Source organism: Ambystoma mexicanum, chromosome 12, assembly GCF_040938575.1.
Source record: "Ambystoma mexicanum isolate Mex_15411 chromosome 12, UKY_AmexF1_1, whole genome shotgun sequence".
NCBI lineage: Eukaryota > Metazoa > Chordata > Amphibia > Caudata > Ambystomatidae > Ambystoma > Ambystoma mexicanum.
Window position 1 is genome coordinate 881,412,968 of NC_090936.1, and position 22,995 is coordinate 881,435,962.

The window sequence follows — 22,995 nt, forward strand, 5'->3', positions numbered from 1 at the left end:
CTTAAAGAATTTACCGGGGCAGCCCCCGGCAGAGTATATACGTTTCTCCAGGGATGCACATCTGTCCATCTTGTTAGTCCATCTACTCAGTGTGGGTCGGTCAGGTTCGCCCCATGGGGTGGCTATGAGTCTTTTGGTGAGGCTCAGCACCAGCGCGATGGTAAGGAATTTTTTTCCGCTCGTGTGTTCATTATACCCCCACATACCCAGCGAAGAGGCCCTAGGTTCCAGGTCTGCCGGCGTATCCAGGACTGCATTAATTTCATGCATGCATTCACCCCAGAATCCGTGTATGACCTTGCATTCCCACAGCATGTGACAAAAGGTTCCAGTCACCCTACAACATTTAGGACAGTCTGCATCTTCCACATTTTTTTTTTTAAATGATGTTTATTTATAAACTATTTCATTTATGATGTAGATCTTTATAAAAAGAGAATAATAGAGTCTTCAAGATAAAAGCGGGCAATAGAACATGTCCAGTTGGAAGGTGAAGATGAAGGCAAAAGTTCCTAGGGCGTCTTTTTTCCAAGTTCAAGAATGTTTTGGAGGAAAAGGGCAATTGTGTAAATACATTTGTTGTTTTGGCCATTGAATAGGGAAGTCCATCTTTCTTCAGGTTCCATTTGTTGTGAGGCGATTTTGAAGAAGGCGCCAAAGCGTTCTCTCTGGTTGCACAGTAATGTACATTGCATCACAAGATGAGACTTTTCTAGGGGTGCTAAGGTCTTTACAAAAACAACAGTGCTGCTCGTTAAAGGGTAGGAGTCTAGCAATAGCCAGGTTAGCTCTTGTTGGTATAGAGTTTAACCGAATTTTCATAAACATTGTTCTGATCATAGTATCAGGGAAGATGTCAAGTATTTGGGTAGCTTGTGAATTACACGAATGTCTGTGGAACAAAGAAGGTTCCGTTGATAGGCTTTTTTGCGTTCAATCATCTTTGACCAGTTGTTACACCAGCCAGCATTTAGCCATCGCCGCCCGTGAGTGATAGACCTGGTGAAGTATTTTGTATTGTATGAGCCTTAGTTTGGCATCTATGCCCATTTTGCTGGGGGGACATCAGGGCCTCCACCCACTCCTCTGACTCCAGGGGGCCTATCAACCTTTCCCATCGCTCGTGCAAACTGGTTAATTCCCGGGCCCCAAATGCAGTGATCACTTGGTACATCGTGGATGTGGGCTTTGTCTGAATTCTTGCGTGTAGGACGTTCACCTCCAATGGAGAACTTTTGGGGATGTCTGAGAGTACGGGGAATTGGGCGCATAGGGCATGTGCAAGTTGTATATATCTGTAAATGTCACCCAGCAGGAGGCCAAACTAGTCTCGTAGGGCTTCAAACGGCTTCAACTGTCCGTCTTGTAAGACCTCTGTTAAGGTCAATATCCCTCAGTCCTCCCAGCTAGGAAAGCAGCCCATTGTCATGACCTCTGGGAGATACCCATTGTCCCACATAGGTTGGCCCATTGTCGCCTGTCTCCCACATCTGATGTGTTGGAGGGGCTCGTTCCACACCGACCATATTTGTCGTATCATCGCTGGAAGGTCAGCCACTGCAGTGTGAGCCATACAGAACCCAGAGGGGCTTTCTCTCCCATACGTATGATCTCGTTCCCGACGTGAGGGAGGGCCGAGTCTGCATGGAGCCAATCATGTGAACCCTAGTAGTAAGCCCTAAAACAGCATATGCCCAGCCCCACTTCCCAGACTGACCGCTGCAGAGTAGTCAGGGTGATACAGAATTGTTTCCCCCCCCAATAGGAGTTTCCAGAGAGTGGGGTCTATGGATGAGGTGGTCTTACAGGGAATGTGAACGGGCATGTTCTGTAGGACAGAGAAATCACAGGAGTGAGAGCATTTTCAAAAGGGCTGCCCTCCCCAGCATACGCAGTGGGGGGGGATTGCCAGTAGGGGACATCTGTTTCAAGGCGGCTTACCGCTGGTTGAAGATTAAGCCCAAGAAAATCGGAATTGGGGGTCACCCGGATGCTGAGGTAGATGAAACTCTGGATACAGACTGATTAAGGACAGTGCAGCAGAATTGCGTCGGCCCCCCCTGGAGCGGGAAGAAGATAGTCTTCTGCCTGTTAACTTTGAGCCCACAAAACTCCTGGTATTCTAAGAGAATTCTGGTGATCTCGGGGCACAAGACCCTAGGGCTGCACATGTAAATGAGCAGGTTGTCCGCATAAAGTGAAACCCAGTCCTCCCCACCCCAGGGCCACACAAACCCAGACCACCCTGGGGACGTCCTGAGCCGGATTGCGAGGGGCTCTATGGCCAGTATAAAAAGGAGGAGAAGGGGCAGCCTTGCCTGGTTCCCCTGCCCAGAGGGAAGGGTCTAGAGGCGATTCCGTTCACCCGCACCACTGCTTCAGGGGCAGTGTGTAATAGTTTGACTCACGCCATGAAGTTAGGCCCAAATCCCATGCAGCCCTAATATCCCATAGGGTGATCCACCCGACCGAATCGAAAGCTTTTTAGAAGTCTACTGCGAGTAGAGCCAGAGGCTCCGTGATGGTGGAAGTTGGGCTAATTGCAAAGGGGACCCTATGCAGATTCATCCGAGTGGATTTGGCCGGCATGAACCCGCATTGGTCCGGGTGGACTACGGAGCGAATGACCCCCTGTTGGCCAGGACCCGCCCCAGGATCTTAGCCTCCCCGTTAAGTGAAATGGGTCTGTACGAAGAGCAAGGGTCTGGGGGTTTCCCAGGTTTGGGAATTATGACAATGGGGTCTATCTGAGGTCGCGTGGGAGCATTCCGTCAGTGCAGGAGCGTAGCAGCATATAGTGCATATATCCCACCACCGAGTCCCCAACTCGCCGCCACGTTTCCACTGGGAAGCCGTTCGGGCCTGGGGTCTTCCCTCCTTGGAGGGAGGACAAGGCTGCAGCGACCACCTCATCCGTTACCTCCACTTCCATCTTTGCAGTCTGAGCCACGGAGTGCCTGGGGAGCTCGATAGAGTCCAGGCAGTGCTGGGTTGCCCCTGCGGGTGTGGTTTCCCTGGAAGCATAGAGGCTTTCATAAAAGGTTGCAAAGGCGTTGGCAATGTCTATGTCCCCGTGGAGCAAGTAACCGTCAACCCCTTGGATGGCCCCGACATGCCCACGTGATGTTCCCCGCCATTCCAGCCAAGCTAAGGCCTCGCGGCTTTGTCGGCGGTGGCGTAAATCTGGCTGCGCATGGTCGAGTGAGCAGTCCTAACATTGTCCAACGCCGGGTTCTTAAATACTTCTTGGGCTGTAATCATCGCCTCCTTGTACTCCGGAGTGCCGGAAGTCAGGAATTCCTCCTCAGCTCTAGCTGCGGCCTCCTCCTTTTCGGAGATTTCCAGGGTTTGACGCCGACAGTGCATTGTGACCAGGGAGAGGGCCTTGTGCGTTAGTGGCGTGGGGGCATGGGCTGCTGCAATAACCCAGGAGGCCTCCCAGATATCGCCAGTGACCACCACAAAGCACCCCCTCCGGACTGCATGGAGCCCTTTCAGTTGGAATGGGACCCTTTTGTGAAAGAGGATCATGGTGCCCCATGAACCAGTGGAGAACCCAGTGTAAAAGATGGTTTTAGTTGGACTTCCTGGAGAATTTGCATTCTGTGTCCATAAGGTGCTTCTCAGTCGGGAGAGCTATGTCTGGTGAGTGTCTATTTAGTTGTTGGAGGACTAACCCGTTTACGTTCCACGTGAGTAGTGTCAAGTGGTTATCCTGTGCCATTAGTGTGTTTGTGGTGGTTGTGCTTGCCATAGGGGAAGGACTTGTTTTTATACCCTGTTTGAGGCCCCTTGTTGCACATAGGGCCGAGATCACCCGCGTCAATCCCTTCCCGGTCCTCACAGCGTCGTGGTGTAAACCCCAGTGGTCCTGACCCATACCCATCCTTGAGCAGTGACAGTGATTGCTTCGGTAGTTTTTGAGAAGTGTGTCTCCCCAACCCCCCCACCCTGTACTCCCCCTATCCACCCCCGCAACTGGAAGCACCTGTGACCCGAACCAAGCACCAATGGGGCGTCTAACTGAAACAAAATATTTATGGGCAGTAGCCCGCACTGTGTGGGTGAAGTTCACCTCCTAAAGGCGGCGGCCGCTTGTAACAGTCCCCTTTGGGGAGTGCTGTTGCAGCACCCGGATCAAAGAGTGGCACTCTTTATCCATTTTCTGTAGTTCTCTCTCCCTGCTGTGGTGCAGCCCTGGGTTCCAGGTCTGGGGGAGTTAGGCGGGGTGAGGTCTGTTTCGAAATTGCCTTCCGTCCAGCTGTTCCCTGCGGTGATCGGCAGGGTCCTGTCTTGTTGAGGATTTCAGTCTCCTGCATTCCCATGCTTCCTTAGGTGTATAAAACAGGTGGGTGGCACCGTCATGGTGAACTTTCAATAGTGCCGGAAAGAAGAGCGCATATTTGATAGATAGTGCTTGCAGTTTTTTTCTTCACAGAATCAAAGGACTGGCTTGCCTTCTGGCCCTCCTTGGTATAGTCTGGGTAAAACCAAATGCGCCATCCATTATTTGTGACGGGGCCGGTGGCGCGGGCCATCTGCAGGATGGCGTCCCCGTCCCGGTAGTTTAGGAGACATGCAATAATCGTCCCGGGTGGGGCTCTGGGGATGGGCCGTCCAGTGGGGAACCTGTGCGCCCATTCGATGGAGAATAACTAAGTTTTTTGGGGGCGAAGAGATGGGCAGGTCAGTCCTCAAGCAAGAGTTCAACACTAGGGCCTTCTTCTTTATCCGGGATCCAGAAGATCCTCAGGTTGGTCCGTCAGGCCCTTCCTTCGCGGTCTTCTGCGCGGTATTCGAGTTGGTCAACCTTTTTGGATATTGCAGCCAGTTTTTCTATTTGTCGGACCGTGTCCTCCGTGTTTGATATGCTTTGCTCCGACTCTAGACATTAAGTTGTGGAGGTCCTGGCGGAGGAAGGACACTTCTGTGGATAGGCCCCCTATCTTCAGTTCTAAGGATGTCTGAGTCGCTGATCACCTTCATGACGTCCGTGAGAGATAGGCAAGTCTTGAATTCCGTCATTTTGTCCTTCACTGCCAAGGGTTTGCGTTGTGGATCTAGGGGGAGCGCCAACTGTGAAGAGGTCCATTTTGCTTTGCAAGGCTGTCTTTTTCCTGTCCTTAACCATTGTGTTGTTGCGCAGTCGGGAAGGGTGCCAGGTTCGGGTGCCTGCTTCAGTCCCTGGGTCCGTAGCTGAGCGATATCCTTTTCACTGTGGTGCGGGCACAATTCGGAAGTGGCACTGGTCTTCCTTGCCTGCCTGGTACGGGACCCTACGAGATGACAAGTAGTGGGGTGATACTGCGAATATTGTGGCGAGTTGCGCCGCAGGTATTGAATGGTGCGTAGGCCAGTCCTTTGTGGCTCGCTCCCAAGGCTTCCCAGGCATCCCATGAAGGCGCTTTTGTCAAGTCAGCCGGGGTCCTCTAATGCTGGCCCCTTCTCCTGAGGAAGATTATCAGGCTGATTTGGGATGCCCGCACCCCTGACGTTGGTATTACGCCTCTGGGGGGTGGGCACAGTTGTCACTGCAAGTCCCAACTCCCTTTGAGCATGCTGCGTTGCGTTGTGCTCAGATGAGTTGTGTATTACAGGGGGGTGCAGCAAGTGAAGCCTCTCCTGATGAAGTAGGGTGGGTGCCCAGGAGATGACGTGGGCATGGGGAGTCGTAGGATGTAGCACTCCCTTTGGTGGCTGTCCCCCCTCCTCTGGTGTACTTGGGCAAGGGCTCGGGTTGTGGGGTGGTGCCCAGGGCAGCTGGATGCGATCTGGGGACCGGACCCCTCATCGTGAAGTGCTCACCGCACCTTGTAGGCCGTGTCCAATGCAGAAGTTGTTTTTTGCACTGGGACGCCGGGGGCTGCAGCAACCCGCTGCAAGGTGGTGTGGCAGGGAGGCTTTGCGTTGTGCCGGGTCCTGTCGCTTCGTGTGCTGATCAGATTGGAGGTATCTGGGGCCAGGACTTGCCAAGAGGAGAGCTTCTCACCTCAGATCAGGAGTCGCCGCAGGTCTACCCCCGCTAGCCGCAGACGATTACCGGTGCTTCGGTGTCCCGCTCGGGTGGCAGCGGGAGGTATGAAGGTGCAGTGTATGGGTGCCCCCAGCAGGTGCTCAGTGTCCCAAGGCCACGTCCGTCCGGGTCCTCCCAGGGCAGTGTCAGTTGGTCCACCACGCGGGGGCACAGGCTGCCTTAGCCCAGCCTCGATGTCCAGAGCTTGTAGGTGGTCTGGGGTATGCAGCGTTCGGTGTGGTCCCAAGATGGCAGCCCCTGCACCGTACCCCAGGGCGGTCTGCCTGTTCGTTAGTAAACCAGCCCCAATTTCACTCAGGACTCGAGCAAGGCTTTGCGGGGATATACTGCTGTGTAATTGGCCCTTTCCCTTGCAAGATCAGTTGCGGGGGTTCAGGATATTTGAGGATTCAGGCGGCCACCGGGAGCTGGACCTTTTCACTCCTTCATGCGTGCTCACACACGCGCAGTCAAAACCCACATTTCTATCTTGATGTGACGCAGGCTAAATGTTCATGATTACATCTAAGTGTGGCACATGCTAACCTTCACATTTCCATCTAAGTGTGGCACATGCTATCATTCACAATTATATCTAGATGCAACGCTGGTTAATGTTCATGATTCCATCCAAGTGTGGCACATGCCAACCTTCACATTTCTATCCAAGTGCGCCATTTGCTGACCTTCACAATTCTAAGTGTGGCACATGCTAACATTTGCAATTCCGTCCGGGTCCAGTGCCGGCCAATGTTCACAGTTCTGTCTAATGTGGTACTTAATAACCCTCAAAATTCTATTTAAGTGTGCAACTTGCTAGCATGCACAAATATGTCTACATGCGATGCAAGGCAAAAATTACAATCCTGTCTCAGATAGACGTAGGCTGATGGTCACAATTCTAGTAAGAGTGTTGTAGGCGATGTTTGCCTGGCAGTCTGTTTTGGTAAGGTAATGTAGAGTAGCAGGGCTTTTTGGAGTAGAGGGATTGCTTTACTCCTCCCCACCCATGCCACACTTATTTTTGCGGTTGGCTGCTGGCTTCACTGGCTTCCCCTGCTTTTAAGCTCACCTGATATCCCCGGGGGCGTCTGGAAGGCTCTGAGATCTGGAACCCTGGATGCGTAGTTGCCCAGTGCTGAATAATGAATCTTAGTTATTTGTAGGGTGAGCTATCCGTCCTGCGTTTCTTGTGCAGGGGCGCTTGACGTTTGTTGGCAAGCTGCCCAAGTTCCTTCACTGGTGCAGTACACCTTCCTTGGACCCAGGCCTGCTGTGACCCAGAATCTGCTGGTAGGCAGGTAGGTTTGTTAATTGTAAGTCTTTGTTCTGGTTATGGTGGGAATTCGTTAATGTCTTTATCTCCTTTCAGGTGCGAAGGTCTTGATGCTGGTGTGCCGGATGGAGAGGCACATTTCTAGGTAAGAGAAAGCACGAAGCGCAGTGCCTTTATTGTCTTTTAAAGCTAACCTTTGTTTTCTTCTTCTTCTCCTCACATGCTGCTGTGGTGCTGCGAGTGGATGAGAGCGCGATGAAAAAACAGGCCCCCGGAATCCGTTAAAGTACAGCGCTGTGCAGTCGTTTATTTATTTATTTATTTTTAATTCAACATGCCCGTAGGCCTCAGGGCGCACATAAAAGTGAACAAAACAAACAGACACACATGGCAAAGAAAGAAGGGTCAAAGAGTTATTCCAGATTGAAGAAGTGGGTTTTTATAGCACGTTTGAATACAGTGTAGTCCTGGATCTGCCGCATCTGGGCTGGGAGTTTGTTCCATAGAAGGGGACCTCGAGCGTCAAGAGTGGTACCTCCAAATTTGGCTGTCCTGTATTTTGGATGCTTGAGAATAGTGGCAGAGGATGAACAAAGGTTCCTCGCATTGGATTTAATGCTAATGCGGGCTGACAAATAAGTAGGGCTACAGAGGCTGAGGCATTTGTGGGTCGTGGTCAATATCTTGTGCGTTATCCGATGTTTAACGGGAAGCCAGTGTAGTGTTTTCCTAAAAGTGGAGCTGTGTGTACGACGGGATTGATTGAAGATATTACGCACAGCATTATTCTGAGCCACTTGTAATGATTGGATGTTGGAGGCTGTGGTGCCTGCTAGGAGGCTGTTGCAATAATCCAATCTTGAATTAATCAATACAGTGGACAGAAGGGCACAGTTTTCTTCCGAAATGAATGGTCGAATATTGAAAGTGAACCTGAATAGGTCTCATTTCCTTTACAAATGTTGCTGTGGTGCTCCGGATGGTAGCGTGGCAAAGCGCGATGGAATTCAGGCAAGACTGATGGAATTCGATGTTTTGGAAGCTCGTGTTCTAATATTGTTTTTCCCTTTCTCGTTATTGCAGGCCGCAATGTTCGAACAGCAGCTGTGGTAGCTATTCACCGGACGTCCTAAAGCTAGTACTCGCAGGTGAGTGATGTTTCTTCTTCTCTCGGTTTCCACAGATTGCAGCATCTCTTGAGATGCTGAGTGCTGGATGGTGTTTTTTTAGGTAAAACAGCAGAATAATCTGGTTCTTGCTCTTGCAGGATTACAGGAAGATGCTGAAGACCAGGAGCTGAGCGTCACGCTGCTGGTTGCAGAATAACACGAAGCGTGTTCTGCAGTCAGGGTGTGGTTTATATAGCCCAGTAGTACCAGGGAAAATAGTTCCAGGCCTGCCACACCCAAAACACTGGACAGCATGGCTTGGTTCTTAGAACTAGACTGTGTGGGTGCTTCCATGTTGGATTTAAAGCCCCATGTACATAAATGGGAGCTAGTTTGAACAGCCCTTCCTTCCTACATATGAGCCTGGTACCGAAAGGTGCCAAGACTGGCTCCAGGAGCCCTTTTGCAGTGGTTTTAAGGCCCTCAGGGTTCTGGTGGATGCCTGATTGTGGCACAACTTGTGCCCCCTCACAGTGGTCATGACACCTGCAGATGCTTTCTGGAGCCGGCCTTTGCCTTGGGGCCGGCCTTTGCCTTGGGGCCGGCCTTTGCCTTGGGGCCGGCCTTTGCCTTGGGGCCGGCCTTTGCCTTGGGGCCGGCCTTTGCCTTGGGGCCGGCCTTTGCCTTGGGGCCGGCCTTTGCCTTGGGGCTGCCGGGCAGAGGGCTGGCCTGGGAGGGTCTGTTAAGACCAAAGAACCAAACAATCACAAGTGTAGGAGCACACAAGAAGGAAAACAGCCAATCACGAGTGGAGGCAGGGTTGGGAGGCGGGCAGAGGGAGGGGAAAGAGGCAAGGGAGCCGGGGAAGCGAGGTCGCATGCAGAGCGTGGGGGCAATCATGAACACGGACAAATATTTTTTTTTAGAGGCCCATGGGGGTCTAAGGACCCTATACAGCTCACCTGAGGATGACAGATGGAAGTGGTGTTATCCCACGGTGAAGCTGCTCAATGGAGCACACAGGAGGCAAACAGCCAATCACGGGTGGAGGGAGGGTTGGGAGGCAGAGGGAGGGGAAGAGAGGAAAAGGAGCTGGGGGAAGCGAGGTAGCATGTGGGGCCAGCTTCCGCCCCCTGCAGTTCCCGTGAATACCTGTTTAAACTCAAATCAGCTTGGTATGTACCCCGTTTCTGTTATATGCTAGCATTACATCAGGAATCTCCCCTAAAATAATTTATACTGTGAGATATAGCTTTTGCTGAATGCTCTGCGGCCAAACTCCTGACATGAAAGTTTCAGACAGTTGTTGAGAAGATGGGGAAGGAGTGAACAAAGAACGAGAGGAATCCAGCGAGCATAGCTACGTCCCCTGCACACTTTCTGAAAGGCCAGAGATGGCCTAATGGAGAAGTATTGAGTTTTAAGCAATTATAATCACTTGAAATTACATAGGAGTACAATTTCAATAAAGAGTTCAATAGAGAGTTCTTTAAAAATAACAATCGTGATTTTTTGAAATGATGTGATGTTTGATTAACACAAATTGTACTAAACAAATACTAATATATTGTTGTATACAATCTTTCCTTTTCTTTTTGTAGACTTTAATTGTTGAATATGCTGCCCCTGATGAAGGGTGTACACAACTCGAAACGCGTTGGGCATATCAAGATGCAAATAAAAAGCAAAAATTATAAACACAAACTCTATTGAACTCTATTGAAATGACTGTCCGATCACTGTCCCATACTTCTCACGTTCAATTGGGTTAGACCTAGGACTCCCAGGTGGAGGTTTAAGAATGATGCCGTGAGCAACCCTGTATTCAGAGATGAAATAGCTCAGGAAATGGAGCAGTTCTTTCATCACAATGCTGACTCGATAGACAATTAAGGTGAACATAAGGGGAATTTGCATGTCTAAGCAGGTTATTATTCTGAAAACAATCAGGGGAACCCTGTCCAGGATAGAGGATGAACTGAAAAGGCAGAAAATTCAGCAGTTAAAGTCGAGCAACCCTTCTGTCAGTGCGTTTGCCAGAACTCAGAGGAATTCATTAGAGTTACAGAGAGGTTAATTATCTGGCGGGTCGGCCATTGCAAGGGCATATGGATAAGGGGACCGTCTGAGCAGAAAGTTGGCACGGGTGATCCAGAAGGAGAGGGGAAAATGTAGGTATCACCGAGATCGAAGCACAGTCGGTTGACAAAGAGATAATGAGAAGATGAATGTGATCTTTAAGAATACTACTGTGTTAAAAGGTGCTACTCCAGCGCCAAATAGGGGGGGTGTACTTACCACATGCTGGCGTAAGCAAAAAGGGGATGAGGCACCTCCTAGGGAGGATAAAAAAACAGACCAAAGAACTGTAGTTATGCTATGAATGAAAGCCTCGCTGGGACATACTGGGGTAGGGTTGCACAGTGTCTGCCATCGGCCCAGGGAGCTTATGTATATTACTATGAGATAGGGGAAAATCCTGGGTAAACACACTCAGCAGGGAGACCCTCAGGTGGGGCCTGGTCCGGGAAACCTGCCCTGAACACATGATCAACACACCACGGAATCGGGAGGAGGGACTAGAAGCTCAGTTTAAACAGCGTGGGCAGGCTGAAGCAGCTTAGACGGCACCGGATGATGCAATGACGGGGTGGCAAGCCAATCCCATGGGCACCCGGGTGTAGAAGGGAAGTGGACCTGAGCCAGAGAAATCGTTCACATAGCCATGAGTGCCTCTCAGCAGGTGGATATGGGAATGGGGAAGCTGCACAGAATTGCATGCCTGGGAGGACCAATCAGATGGTAAATTTCCATGTACCTGGGAGGCGGGCAATCTTCAGAGCATCCAGCACAAGGTCTGCCTATGCAGATATTCGGCAGGTGCCGTTTGAATGTCTCTCTTCCCACCAGAAGCAGGGTGTTGTGCTCCTTCCGCAATGGTACTGACCAATGGCAGAATAATAATGTCCCAGCGTCAGCACAAATGTTATTTTGCTAAATGCAAATAGTTTCCTGCAGTTGAGAAATGATGTGGCGCCACACGGGGAGGTGATGTTTTGGGATACTGTTGACCCGTTTGCTCCAATCATGTTCTACTAACATACTCTTAGCACCAAGGATATGATGTAGTATAACCAATGAATTTCAGGGGAACATATGAACATTTGAGCTGCAATTGTTTCTAATGCCTTGACCAAGGAATAAAACTAATGTTCGCTGTAGGTCCCGATGTCAGCTGTCAATCAGTTCTAGTCCACTGTTCCATTTGATTTCTGCTCGCCCAGCTGTAATAAACAGCGTTTTTTTCTTGGCAGTGTGAGCTCCTTTTTGGATTACTTTTTTTTTGTAATACAACGTGATCAGGGGACCCCAATTACACTATTATGCCCTATATGTGGCGCAATCGGGGTGAGGCAAGCGAAGATAGGGCGCTATTGGGTCTTATCACAGGAAATAGACAAAAATTCAGCAACCCGGCAGAACAAGAAACTCGTTTTATGGCAGGGAAGGCGCAGGCCAGACGCTATGGCGAAGGAGAGTGACCCGGCTGCTTGCTCGCCAGAATGCTTGCAGGCAGGGGTCAAGTCCTAAAAATTTCAGTGAGGGACTCCTCAACAAATGCAATTGGGTGCCGTGTCGCCAGAAATTAGCATATGAAGGTGAAATATACACATTTCATTACATTGGGTTTGCATAACCACCCAAATTGCACAGGACGAATGGAATTTGCCTTTCATTAAATCAACACACACACACAAAACCAAGAGCAAATATTTTCCTCCAATAGTGTTTTTGAAAACATTAAAAAGGTGTGCATGTTTTAAACTCCAAGAACAAAAACAAATATTTTCCTTAGGACTTGCAGTACTGAAATGTGACATTTCACCTTTAGTTGGTTGATATTTTTCTTCAGGTTATATAGTGCAGCGGTGAAGTCTCCAGCCTACAAACCTGACTGCGGTTTGATCCCAAGGTCATCTTTAATTCATAAATTCAAAGAGGTCATTCAATGTTTCTCATTTTAGGTGGGGGGACTGAATCCACCCTCTGAATAAAGTGGGAGGACTCTGTCCCCCCTGGCGTGTACCCTCGACTTGAGCCCTGCTTGCAGGTGAGCGGGAAATAAACCATATCAATGGGATTACAAAGCCAGATGGGAACACCACGATTAAGCAGTCGGAAATAAATGACTTATTCCGAGACTATTATCAAACACTCTATGCTAACAAAGACACAGTGTCGATGGAAGAGGTAGAGAGCTACTTGGAGGGAACTAATATCCCCATATTAGACCGAGAGGCTAGCAACAACTTGGGCAGTCCGATAACAGTGGAGGAAATAGCTGAAGCCATAGCCTCACTTGCATCCAGTAAGGCCCCGGGCCCAGACCGCATAGGCATTGAGCTATATAAAGTATATAAAGATATAATGGCCCCGAACGTACTCCGAGTGTGGGAGGAGGCGTGCGACTCAGGTAGACTACCACCTTCCCTAACTGAGGCAGTTATTACGGTTCTGGCAAAACCAGGGAATCCAACTAACGAAATGGCCTCATACTGCCCACTCATTAATCAACAGTGATGCTAAGATTTTTGCAAAAGCACTAGTAAACCGACTCCTACCTCACATGCCCGAACTGGGTTACCCAGACCAGTCTGGCTTCATTCCAGGCAGGTCAACGGCCCTAAATCTCCATAGACTGTTTGGCACAATGGCTCAGATAAACCCAATGGTACCTGCGGCTGCAATGGTATTGAATGCTGAAAGAGCATTTAACTTCGTATCATGGAATTTCCTCTTTGAGGGTCTTAAAATGTATGTAACTTGGAACAGGGTTTAATACATTTGTAAAACTGTTATACAAAGATCCTAAAGCTAAAGTACAGACCAATGGAAATTACTCTACCACTATTAAATTGGTAAGGGGTACCAGGCAAGGGTACCCATTCTCTCCCTAGCTTTTTGCATTGACTGTTGAGACATTTGCCAGCAGAATCCGAGAGTTTCACAGCCACAGAGGAATACATATTCGGGGCCCACAACAAATTATCTGCAGAGGACACCCTAATATATCTGCAGAGGACACCCTAATATATCTTAGACATCCCACAGAAAATATCACACCAATCTTTGCAGAAGTAGATAACTTCACACTACATTCAGGTTACAAAATTAACAAAACAAAGTCAGAACTTTTCCCCCTGAACGATAACACCTCCAGACCACCACAAATGCATGAGATGAAATGGGAAATTAAACAGTCAAATATCTGGGCGTGAAGGGGGCAAGATCGCGCAAACTATTATACGAACATAATTACGCAGAATACCTCACCACACTTAAACAAGCTGAATCTCTGGGCAAAGCTCCCGCTGTCACTGCATGGCCGAATTGCAGTCCTTAAAATGACTCGTACCCAAACCTCTATACTTTTTTTAAAATAACATCCCGATTTGGCCCGGGCGACAATTCAACACACTTCGGAAAATGGCAGTGGGATTTGTATGGGGTGGAATCATCGCTCGCATGAAATGGGAGTCCCTGACAAAACCTTCTCGTAGAGGGGGCATAGTGGCTCCAGATTTCGAGATATACTATCTAACAGCCCAAGAACATTAGGCTGGTAACTGGTACAGCCCGGACAATAAATCTGCACATAGACTTGGAGAGATGCTCTGCTGCACCAAACAACATCAGGTCTACCCTTATATCCATCCCTGCGGGTGACCCTTGCCAATTCGACCCATTGAGCATTACATTAGACGCAGGGAGGCAAATAGGGATTAGAATGGATATAACAAACCCATATAGTAAAAATATCCCTCTATGGAACACCCTGCATCTTACCCCTACAATGGATGCAGATATCCAGCGGTCATGGGATCCTGACAAAACAATGAAATTCAGGGACCTCTTCCCTGGAGGCAGGTTCGTCACAGTGGACAAATTTACAGATAAATCCAGGGGGTAAACCCTGTGAGAATATTGCAATACTATAGGATGGGAGCAGCTGTAACAAAAATGGCAGTCGTTTCCTTAAGAACCAACCCAAATGACTACATTGAGATGATGGTACAGTGTGATAATAGGAAAAGACTTCTCTCCAGACTATACACAAAGATACAAGACGGGGAACCACACGTAGATACATTAAAAACTAAATGGGAAAACGACACTGGGAGTGTAATAGATGATGTCAAATGGCAAAAAATGTGTAGCCTCACTAGAGAGGTATTGCTCAATGCACGGCAGAGGTTGATCCAATTCAAAATATTGGAGACTCCACTACACCCCCAAACACATAACTAGATTCAACCCACAAAAAGAACAATCTTGTCCGAAATGCAAAAGTACAGAAGCCGATACATTCCACATGTTCGGGAGCTGCTCGCGACTAAAATCGAACATACTGCATTAAATAACGGGAATACCTCCGACGCTTCAACCCTTGAAATACCTCCTGGGCAAAATCGGCAAAACAAAAACCACAGCCCGTAGACTTTTTAACTTAGGATGAATACTTGCCAAAAAATGCATATTACTCAATTGGAAAGCAAAAGAAGAGCCCACAGCATTACAATGTCTTAGTGAAATGGCGCACGTTAACGATAATGAGGAAAGATATGTACAAACTCTTACTACAGCATCTCGGCCTAAAGGTATATAGGCCCTATACCATGCATGGAAAACTTGACGGACTCCTGAAAATGTCAAGTGACACCCCGAGACAAAAATGTCACCAGCAGATCACAAGTGCATATCGAAACTGTATTGATACACTTTGTAAGTTATGAAAACGGTTTTAACAGATTAATGATATAATTTTGATATGAATACTGTTGAACCACCTGTAAGCCTTTGCCAATTTGTTAAATAAAGTAAAAGAAAAAAAAAAAAAAAGAAAAAAAAAAAAAAGAACTGGTGATGCCTTCCCGACTCAAAAGAGGTAATGGGAATGGCGGGAGACCCGGGTGGGGGACAGGATGGAAGGAGAGTGAAGATTACCAAGGGACCGGGCATACTCGTCTCAGTGTTTGTCAATATTGGAAAGAGAATAGAGACTACCAAGGGACCAGTCCGACCCATACCAGTAAAAAGGAATGCGACAAACCAAGTAAAGAAACCAACGGAAGCCATCTAGGGTACTGAAGAAAATGTGGAGACACTGCAACGTTTAAAGAAGGATCAGGAAACTGACCTTTCTTTGTGGAATCAAGGAACTGTTTGTGTAGAGAACAAGACAAAGCCCCCTTGAAGAATTAAAACAAAGAACCTTCTCAGAAGCCATCCTGAGACAGAACTGTTAAGGCTATAGAAGTCTGTCACGGAGAAGGAAATCATTCCCCTGGGCCCCTCTTTTCTTTGAGTTTTCACGACCAGTGGTAGGGATGGAGTAGGATAGTTCTGGACGGAGGACGGACTGTTGATTTGGACAACCTCACTGACGAGCACCCTAGATGGTTTTGTGTTAGGGAGGGCACACACCTTATTGCTAAGGATAGCTAGGCCTTTTATTTATTATTTGAATCAAGAAACCTGTAGAAATGCCACCTAGTGGTCTGTCTACTTCTGGTCTACCACAGTGGCTACAAAATACATATTTTTGTACAACACATGTTTGGGATAATGACAAACATTTTGATTTAACTTTCAGACTCAAGTGTTTTCAATCTCTCCTATGATTGTTTAAGTGAACAATGGAAAGTGAATAATACATCAGATGCAATCAGAAACATGCCCCCCAAAAGGTCTGCTTCTCACAGCAAAGATTATGTAGGTATGCAGATCTGTCATGTAAAAATTGCCAAAAGATGCATTTAATTCAGCAGCTGTTGAACGTTACCTGTTAAACCGGTGATACAGACTAGATTATGGGTTTCTTCCGTGGACAGGCATATTCTATACTCCGTACAGGGAATCAATGCTGCAAAAGTGTAAACTGTTCCTGATGAGGAGAGCGTCTCCAAAAGTGTACCATTCACATCATAAAGGACAAGTGTAACAAAGGATTCATCTCCCACAAGATAATCTGCATTCCACACGACTTCCAACTGGGTAGCAAAGCTCCTAGTCACACCCACAGGAAACCAATCACTGGCAACTAAAAAAAGAAAAGAAAAATGGATCAGGTTACATGTTAAGTCTCACTCTACTCGGGCCTACATGCAAAGGGTGATCAAACTGTACTATTGGTCCATAAGCTATCCACTTTGTTCCCAATGCATTAGCAAATTTAGTGACTATACAACCTTTATAAGAAAAACGGACTGGCACTGCTCAAGCAAACAAACAAAGCTACTATACTCATGGAATAAGAGGACTTTGACCATCATTGATACAAGAACTAACATTTAGAGGACCATTTTGCCAAAATATTACTTTTGGTTTCATAATCTTTGATTAGATAGTTCTGAAAAGAATCATCTTTACAACACCACAGCATGATTTCCAAGTTTAAAAGCACAGGAAGATAGCAATAGTTACCTGGAAACCTCCCTGTTCCAATGAACCACAAAGGGTTGTACGGGGGGAGAGGTGGTGTGGGAGGCAAGCCCAGATTTTGAATACCTTTTGGCCATCAAAATGAAAGAAGAGTCCTTACGTGCGTCATGTCCAACCTTCTAATGGGCAGAAGTCCAAAGAATGTTTGCTTCCTTATACTGGGAGGTTCTAGCCTCAGGTTTGCTATTATATGATAGGTTATTTATAATGCGCTTAATACCAAGAGGTTTCCAAGCGCGGACCCATGAATCGAACCTGTGTTGCTCTGTGTCGTCTTGCTTCGAAGGCGAGCACCTTGCAGCTGAGCTATGCTGTGCTCAAACACATTTAAAAATGAAATAATTCCTTCATTCCCATTTTAAAAAGGTTTAATTAAAAACTGGGCATTTCCTCTTTTCACCTTTTTCATCATCAAGAAGCACTGCAGCCTTCAAACAGATTCTATTGAGATTATCTTCTTAAACTAAAATTAGTGGGTTTAAATATTTGGGTGATCTACAAAATAAAAGTTAATATAAAAATAAAAGCATTTAACGAGTACTAAGTGGATTTCAACATCTTCACTTGCAATCATTTAACCAAAAGCACAATTATCCAGCAGAATCGCAATAATTCAGAAAAAAAGACATTCATAATAGCTCTACTGAATGGGCAGTCCCTGTGCTCTATATCAGTGTTCAGTAAGTCCCTGCTCATTCAATGGATAGAGAATGTACTATACTACGACGAAACAAAGTTTAACAACATTTTACCAAATGGACTCCTACATTTTAATCCCAACAAATTTCAAGAGACAGTTGTTCATGTTTTACCAAAGATTTTATTTTGGGTATTTAAATTGCGAACCTAATGTGGCAAGTCAGAAGGAGGATGTGGAATATGAGAAGATATTTAACTATTTTCTTTATTAACCCAAAGGGGAAAAGGCCTCTCTCCCTATAGTAGAAGAGGTCCCAACCTAACAAAACTAGCTACAGTGTCAGTGAATGTCTGAACAGAATCCGTCCAAAACCAACCTTAACTGGCCCTACCGCATAGAGAACAACTAAGGCCAGGAGAATGACTCACTTCTCATGGGATGCTTGCTTTCCATAAACTTTACTCAATATTTGATTTTTTAGATCTTTTTGATCAATACATGCAACTCATTCAGTACCGAACACCAAAGTCACATAACATGATAGCAAGAGTGGCTGTAGACGCTCCCCGTTTTGACGCAGAATGCAGACAAGCAGCGTGGTTCTTAAATCAGGAAGCAAGGGAAGGCACAATCAAGCCAAAATACCTCAATGGGAAATAGTGTACTTATAAAAAGCTATTAAAAGACATAAAACGCCAGCACATAGAAAAACAATGGGATAAACTAGATAGAGCAGTACAAGAGAATAAGACCAAGGTGTTCTGGAGGCTGGTGGTGAAATTATTTGGCCAAAATGAGGAAGGGGATGTTGGATCCATCCCTCCAGGCAGCTGTATAGCACACGTTCAGGGTGTATTAAATAATCAGGAGGCAGAAACCACCCCAGGGTAAAATCAAAGCCCAAAAGCTGGTGGAGAGATTGGTTGTTCAAGAAGAAATCAAGACACAAACAGGTTAAAAACGGGAAAAGCTGCAGGTCCAGACGGGGTGAGACTGGGCATTTCTCTTTGTTGGTTCGACTGGTGGGCACCTGTGCTGATACATGTCTTCAATGCAATCACTTTAGAGCGGTCTAGTCCAAGCTCACGGAACAAGAGCCTATTAATTTAGTTTTTTTTAAAAAGCAAGGGAGCAGATCCCCACTGCGATTGCCCATATCTCTGTACATGACATCTCGAGTAAGATATTTATAGCTTGCCTGCAGCTAGGCTACAGAGTAGGGCCTTAGATAAGATACCGGACATTCAAGCAGGCTTTAGGAAATAATTCTCTGCATTGGATCAGTGCCTCATACTGCAAACTATAGCTTAAAAATACATGAAGTTTAGAAGGAGCAAAATATATGTATCTTTCCTTGATTTAACTGAGGCATTTGACTCAATAGATAGGAATCTGTTATGAGGAAGTTTGCCCAAATTGGTGTTCCCGCAGATTGCTTCAGATGATTCAATTGGTGAATGAGGACACCTCAATAGGGATCCATTGCATGGAGGAGAACTTCTCAGAAGAAATCAGCACTAACAGAGGAGTTAGACAAGGGTTTCCGCTAGCTTCACTTTTATCCTCCCCATTTCGGTCCGATTTTGACCCACATGACTCTTCTTATAAAGTTATCCCAGCAAAGCTAAATGGGGTGCAGTATAGCGCCTGGCTATATGCAGACGACTCAGCTGTGATGGATCTCACTTTAAGGGGACTCAAATAAAGTCTTCTTTACTCAGATGTGTGAGGAGTCCAAAATGCAAGGCGGACAAGTAGATGGAGTTCTCACAAGTAGCCATTTTATTAACCAATGGTGAGATAAACACCTCACTTTCCCTAATCGAACAAGGATTTCCCTACCTGTCAAACTAGGACTAAAGAAAAATACTAATAAAAGGTTTCAGTCCCCCACACTTCTAGATATAACAAAATCATACAGGTATCACATGGCTAGTTAAACTCAACAAAACATAACATGTATCCTTGTAACATGGGTCGGCTTCCCTTCCCCAGGATTAATTCAGGATTTTCCAGATCAAGGTTCAATCAAGAAAGTTCTTTTCAATATTCCAGTTCGTATCCAAGTGCAATACAAAGTTCTCTTCACTTCATGAGTCTTTCACTTGGATTTGCTAAACAAGATTCATCACTCTTCAACATATGATTGTCCAAAGTTTCCACAAGCTCTTTGCTCAGTAAACCAGAACGACATTGTCTTCACACTTCCAGTTTGCAATATAAACTTCTCTCTGAAGAACAACTATTTTCACATTTCTATTTATTAACAACAATGTTTTGTCAGGATGGTTTTATTACAGTTCAAATCATAACACGTTAGTGGATTTGCCACTTACTTTACACCACATCCTTCCACCACAATGCATTACTTCAAGGTCTTCTTCCTTGTATACTCACCTGCCAGGATAAACTCCTACCAGTACAAGTACTTGTGGAGAGGCTTGCTTTACAACTTTAGGAAAGTTGTTAACTTTCAACAACATTGATGTTCACAACTTCTTTCTTAAGGGTATAATACACATCAACACTGTTTGTTCCACTGATTTGTTTGCCACATGCAATGCAGGTTGTATTCCTCTTCCCCTTGATTGCTACAAGGAGGGCGTCTCTCCTTCCACCTTTGAATGCCTTCTACTATACCAGTTAACTGCTGTTAATATCTCTTGTTAAGATTTCTCACTTATGAAAGCTGGTTTCCCTTTCATTTATAAATTGACGTTCTATGGCTTAGGAAATGCTGGTTACAATCTTGTTCAAATATTGCCCCCTCTTTACTTTGGCAATGATGGTTATTTATTTTATTTATTTATATAGCGCGCAGACAGCCCAGGGGCATTGTGGCGCTGTTACTTGCAGGAACTTAGTTACAGGGGGTACAGGATTGGTAGCAGTAGTTGGCACATTAGGATTGCTACAAACATATTAGTCATTACAGCTCATGCATCTTTGGTTATTACATTAGACAGTTTATTGGCACACATGGTACTGCGAAGACCTTATGTGAAGAGGGTGGTTTTCATAGCTTTCCGAAAGGCAGTGAGGGAGGGCTTGCCTCGGATTGTGGGAGGAAAGGCATTCCATTGTGATGGTGCGAGATAAGGGAAGCTGGAACCTCCAGCTCTGGCTCTTTTTACTAGTAGTACACAGAGCATGTTGGTATATGGTGACCTGGTTGGCCTTGCGGAGGATACAGGGTGGATTCTTTGTGAGAGGTAGACAGGGGCGGTGAGGTGGATGCACTTGTGGGTCAGTGTCAGGGCTTTGAAGATGATTCTTTCCCTTATTGGTAGCCAGTGGGCTAATTTTCTGGCCTCAGAGATGTGTTCTCTTTTCATAATACCTTGGGCAGCGCGGAGGGCATTGTTCTGTATGATTTGTAACCTTTCCAGGTTTTTGTTGGAGGTTCCTAGGAAGAGTACATTGCAATAATCTAGCCTAGAGCCGGTGATTGCTCTGGCTATGTTTGTGCAATTCTCTTTGGAGAGGAAGGGTCTGACGGCGTTGATTAGTTTGGCATGGTACGCAGCTGAGGAGGCTATTGCGTTGACTTGTCTGTCCATGGAGAGGTTGGAATCCAAGTAGACACCAAGAGTTTTGACCGAGTCTGAGACAGGTATTTTAATGGAGTCGATGGTGAAATGACTGAATTGGGAGTCTAGCTTTTTTAGCGTGTCGGGGGAACCTACCAGGAGGAGTTCTGTCTTGTCGGAGTTGAGGAATAGTCCATGGTCTGCCATCCAGGCTTGGATGGTGTTGTAGAGGTTGTTGAGGGTCAGTGTCATAGTTGCCAGTGAGGGTGAGGAGGATCTGGGTATCGTCAGCATAGTTGGTGTAGGAGATACCCATGGCGTCGAGGACGAGGAAGAGGGGTCGTGTGAAGATGTTGTAGAGAGTGGGGGAGAGGCAGGAGCCTTGGGGCACACCACAGAGAATGATTGTGGGTGAGGCGGAGGCTAAGTCAGAGAATACTTGCATGGTTCTGTCTTGTAGGAAGGACATGATCCATGCTGTGGCCTCAGGGGAGAATTTAGCGGTGGCAGAGAGGTGGTGGCATAGGACGTCATGATCTACAAGGTCGAAGGCTGCCGATAGGTCGAGAAGTAGGAGTAGTGCTGGTTTGCCCAGGTCTCTGGTGTCGTCCATCTGGTTTTTCAAATCAAGTAGCGCAGTCCCGTGTTTGGGGCGGAAGCCAGACTGTCGGAGACCTAGGAGTTTATTCACGTCAATGAAATGTTGAACCTGCAGATGGGCTGCTTTGTCCATTATTTTGAGGAGGAATGGGACAGTGGTGATTGGTCTATAGTTGTTGGGGGAGGTGGGATCAAGGGTTGGTTTTTTTTAATAGAGGGCGGACCCAGGCTTCCTTGAGGGAGGCAGGGACTTTTCCGGTGGCAAAGGAGGCATTGACATAGGCTGTAAGGAAAGGAGCTAGTGCTTCAGTGCAGTCTTTGATGAGGGTAGCTGGGCATGCATCACCTTTACAGTTAGAGGGTTTGATATTCCTCATTATGTTGATGTCTTTCTGCTGTATGGGTTTGAAAGAGAAGGGTTGGGGGGGGGGTCAAGGGCTGGCGGGGGACAGGGATGTTTGTGTTAGGCATGGCTTGTTTAGTGGTTGATATTTTCTTTTGGAGGAGGTTCAGTTTGGCTTGCATGGCTGTTTGTATTTCGTCGCACCAGGCTTTATCTTTGGTGAAATTCTGGGGGGCGGGAGTGGGCGTCTCTAGCTCCCTGAAGATAGCAAAGATTTCTTTAGTGCTAGATTGGGCCTCCGAGATTCTGGATTCAAAGGATTTGGCCTTTGCTTGGGTGATTGCGTTTTTGCATTTGGTAGAGAGGGCTTTGAAGATTATCTTGTCTTTGTCCGAGTGGGAAGTTTGCCATTGTGTGAGTGCAGCCTTTTTCTCGTTGCGGAGTGTGAGAAGGTCCGGGGTGAACCAGGAGTTGGAGTGGGTGGTGGGTTTGGATTTGTGAGGTTTCAGTGGGGAAATGGAGTTGATGGCTCCTTTGATGGCACTGTCGTATGCTGTTGCAAGTATTTCTGGGTCTGTGGAGAACGGAGGTCTGAAGGCTGGGCCTTGGAGGAATGGCAGCAGTCTTTCCTTAGTGAGCTGCCGGGAGCATCTTGCGAGGCAGGGTGGCAAGGGTTGGGGTGCCGGGGTGGAGGGGCATGTGGTGGGGATGCTGAAGGTGATGATATGGTGGTCAGACCATGGGGTGGGCGTGTTACCAATGATGGTAAGTGGACAGTTGTGCTGTGCAATCCAGTTGAGAGTTCGTCCCTGGGTGTGGGTAGGGCTGAATATGGTGTTTTTGTAGCCTAGTGCCTTGAGGGCTGAGTCAAGGGATTTAGCTGCTGAGTCCTTACAGTCAAGGAGGCCTAGGTTGACGTCTCCAAGTAGAATGGCTTTAGAATTCTTTTTAAGGTTGTCTGAAAGTAGGTGTATGAGAGAGG

At 47.0% G+C, this 22,995-nt stretch overlaps 1 protein-coding gene across 3 annotated transcripts in view; it reads right to left on the reverse strand.

Annotated features, from left to right (window-relative positions):
• The window catches only part of LOC138513069 (uncharacterized), a 1,355,028-nt gene that overhangs the window by 888,615 nt on the left and 443,418 nt on the right, over positions 1 to 22,995 (reverse strand). For all 3 annotated transcript variants that reach the window (XM_069627754.1, XM_069627753.1, XM_069627752.1), the window contains exon 7: positions 16,242 to 16,499. In XM_069627754.1, the coding sequence (XP_069483855.1) occupies positions 16,242 to 16,499 (258 nt within the window). The remainder of the gene's footprint in view (positions 1 to 16,241; positions 16,500 to 22,995) is intronic.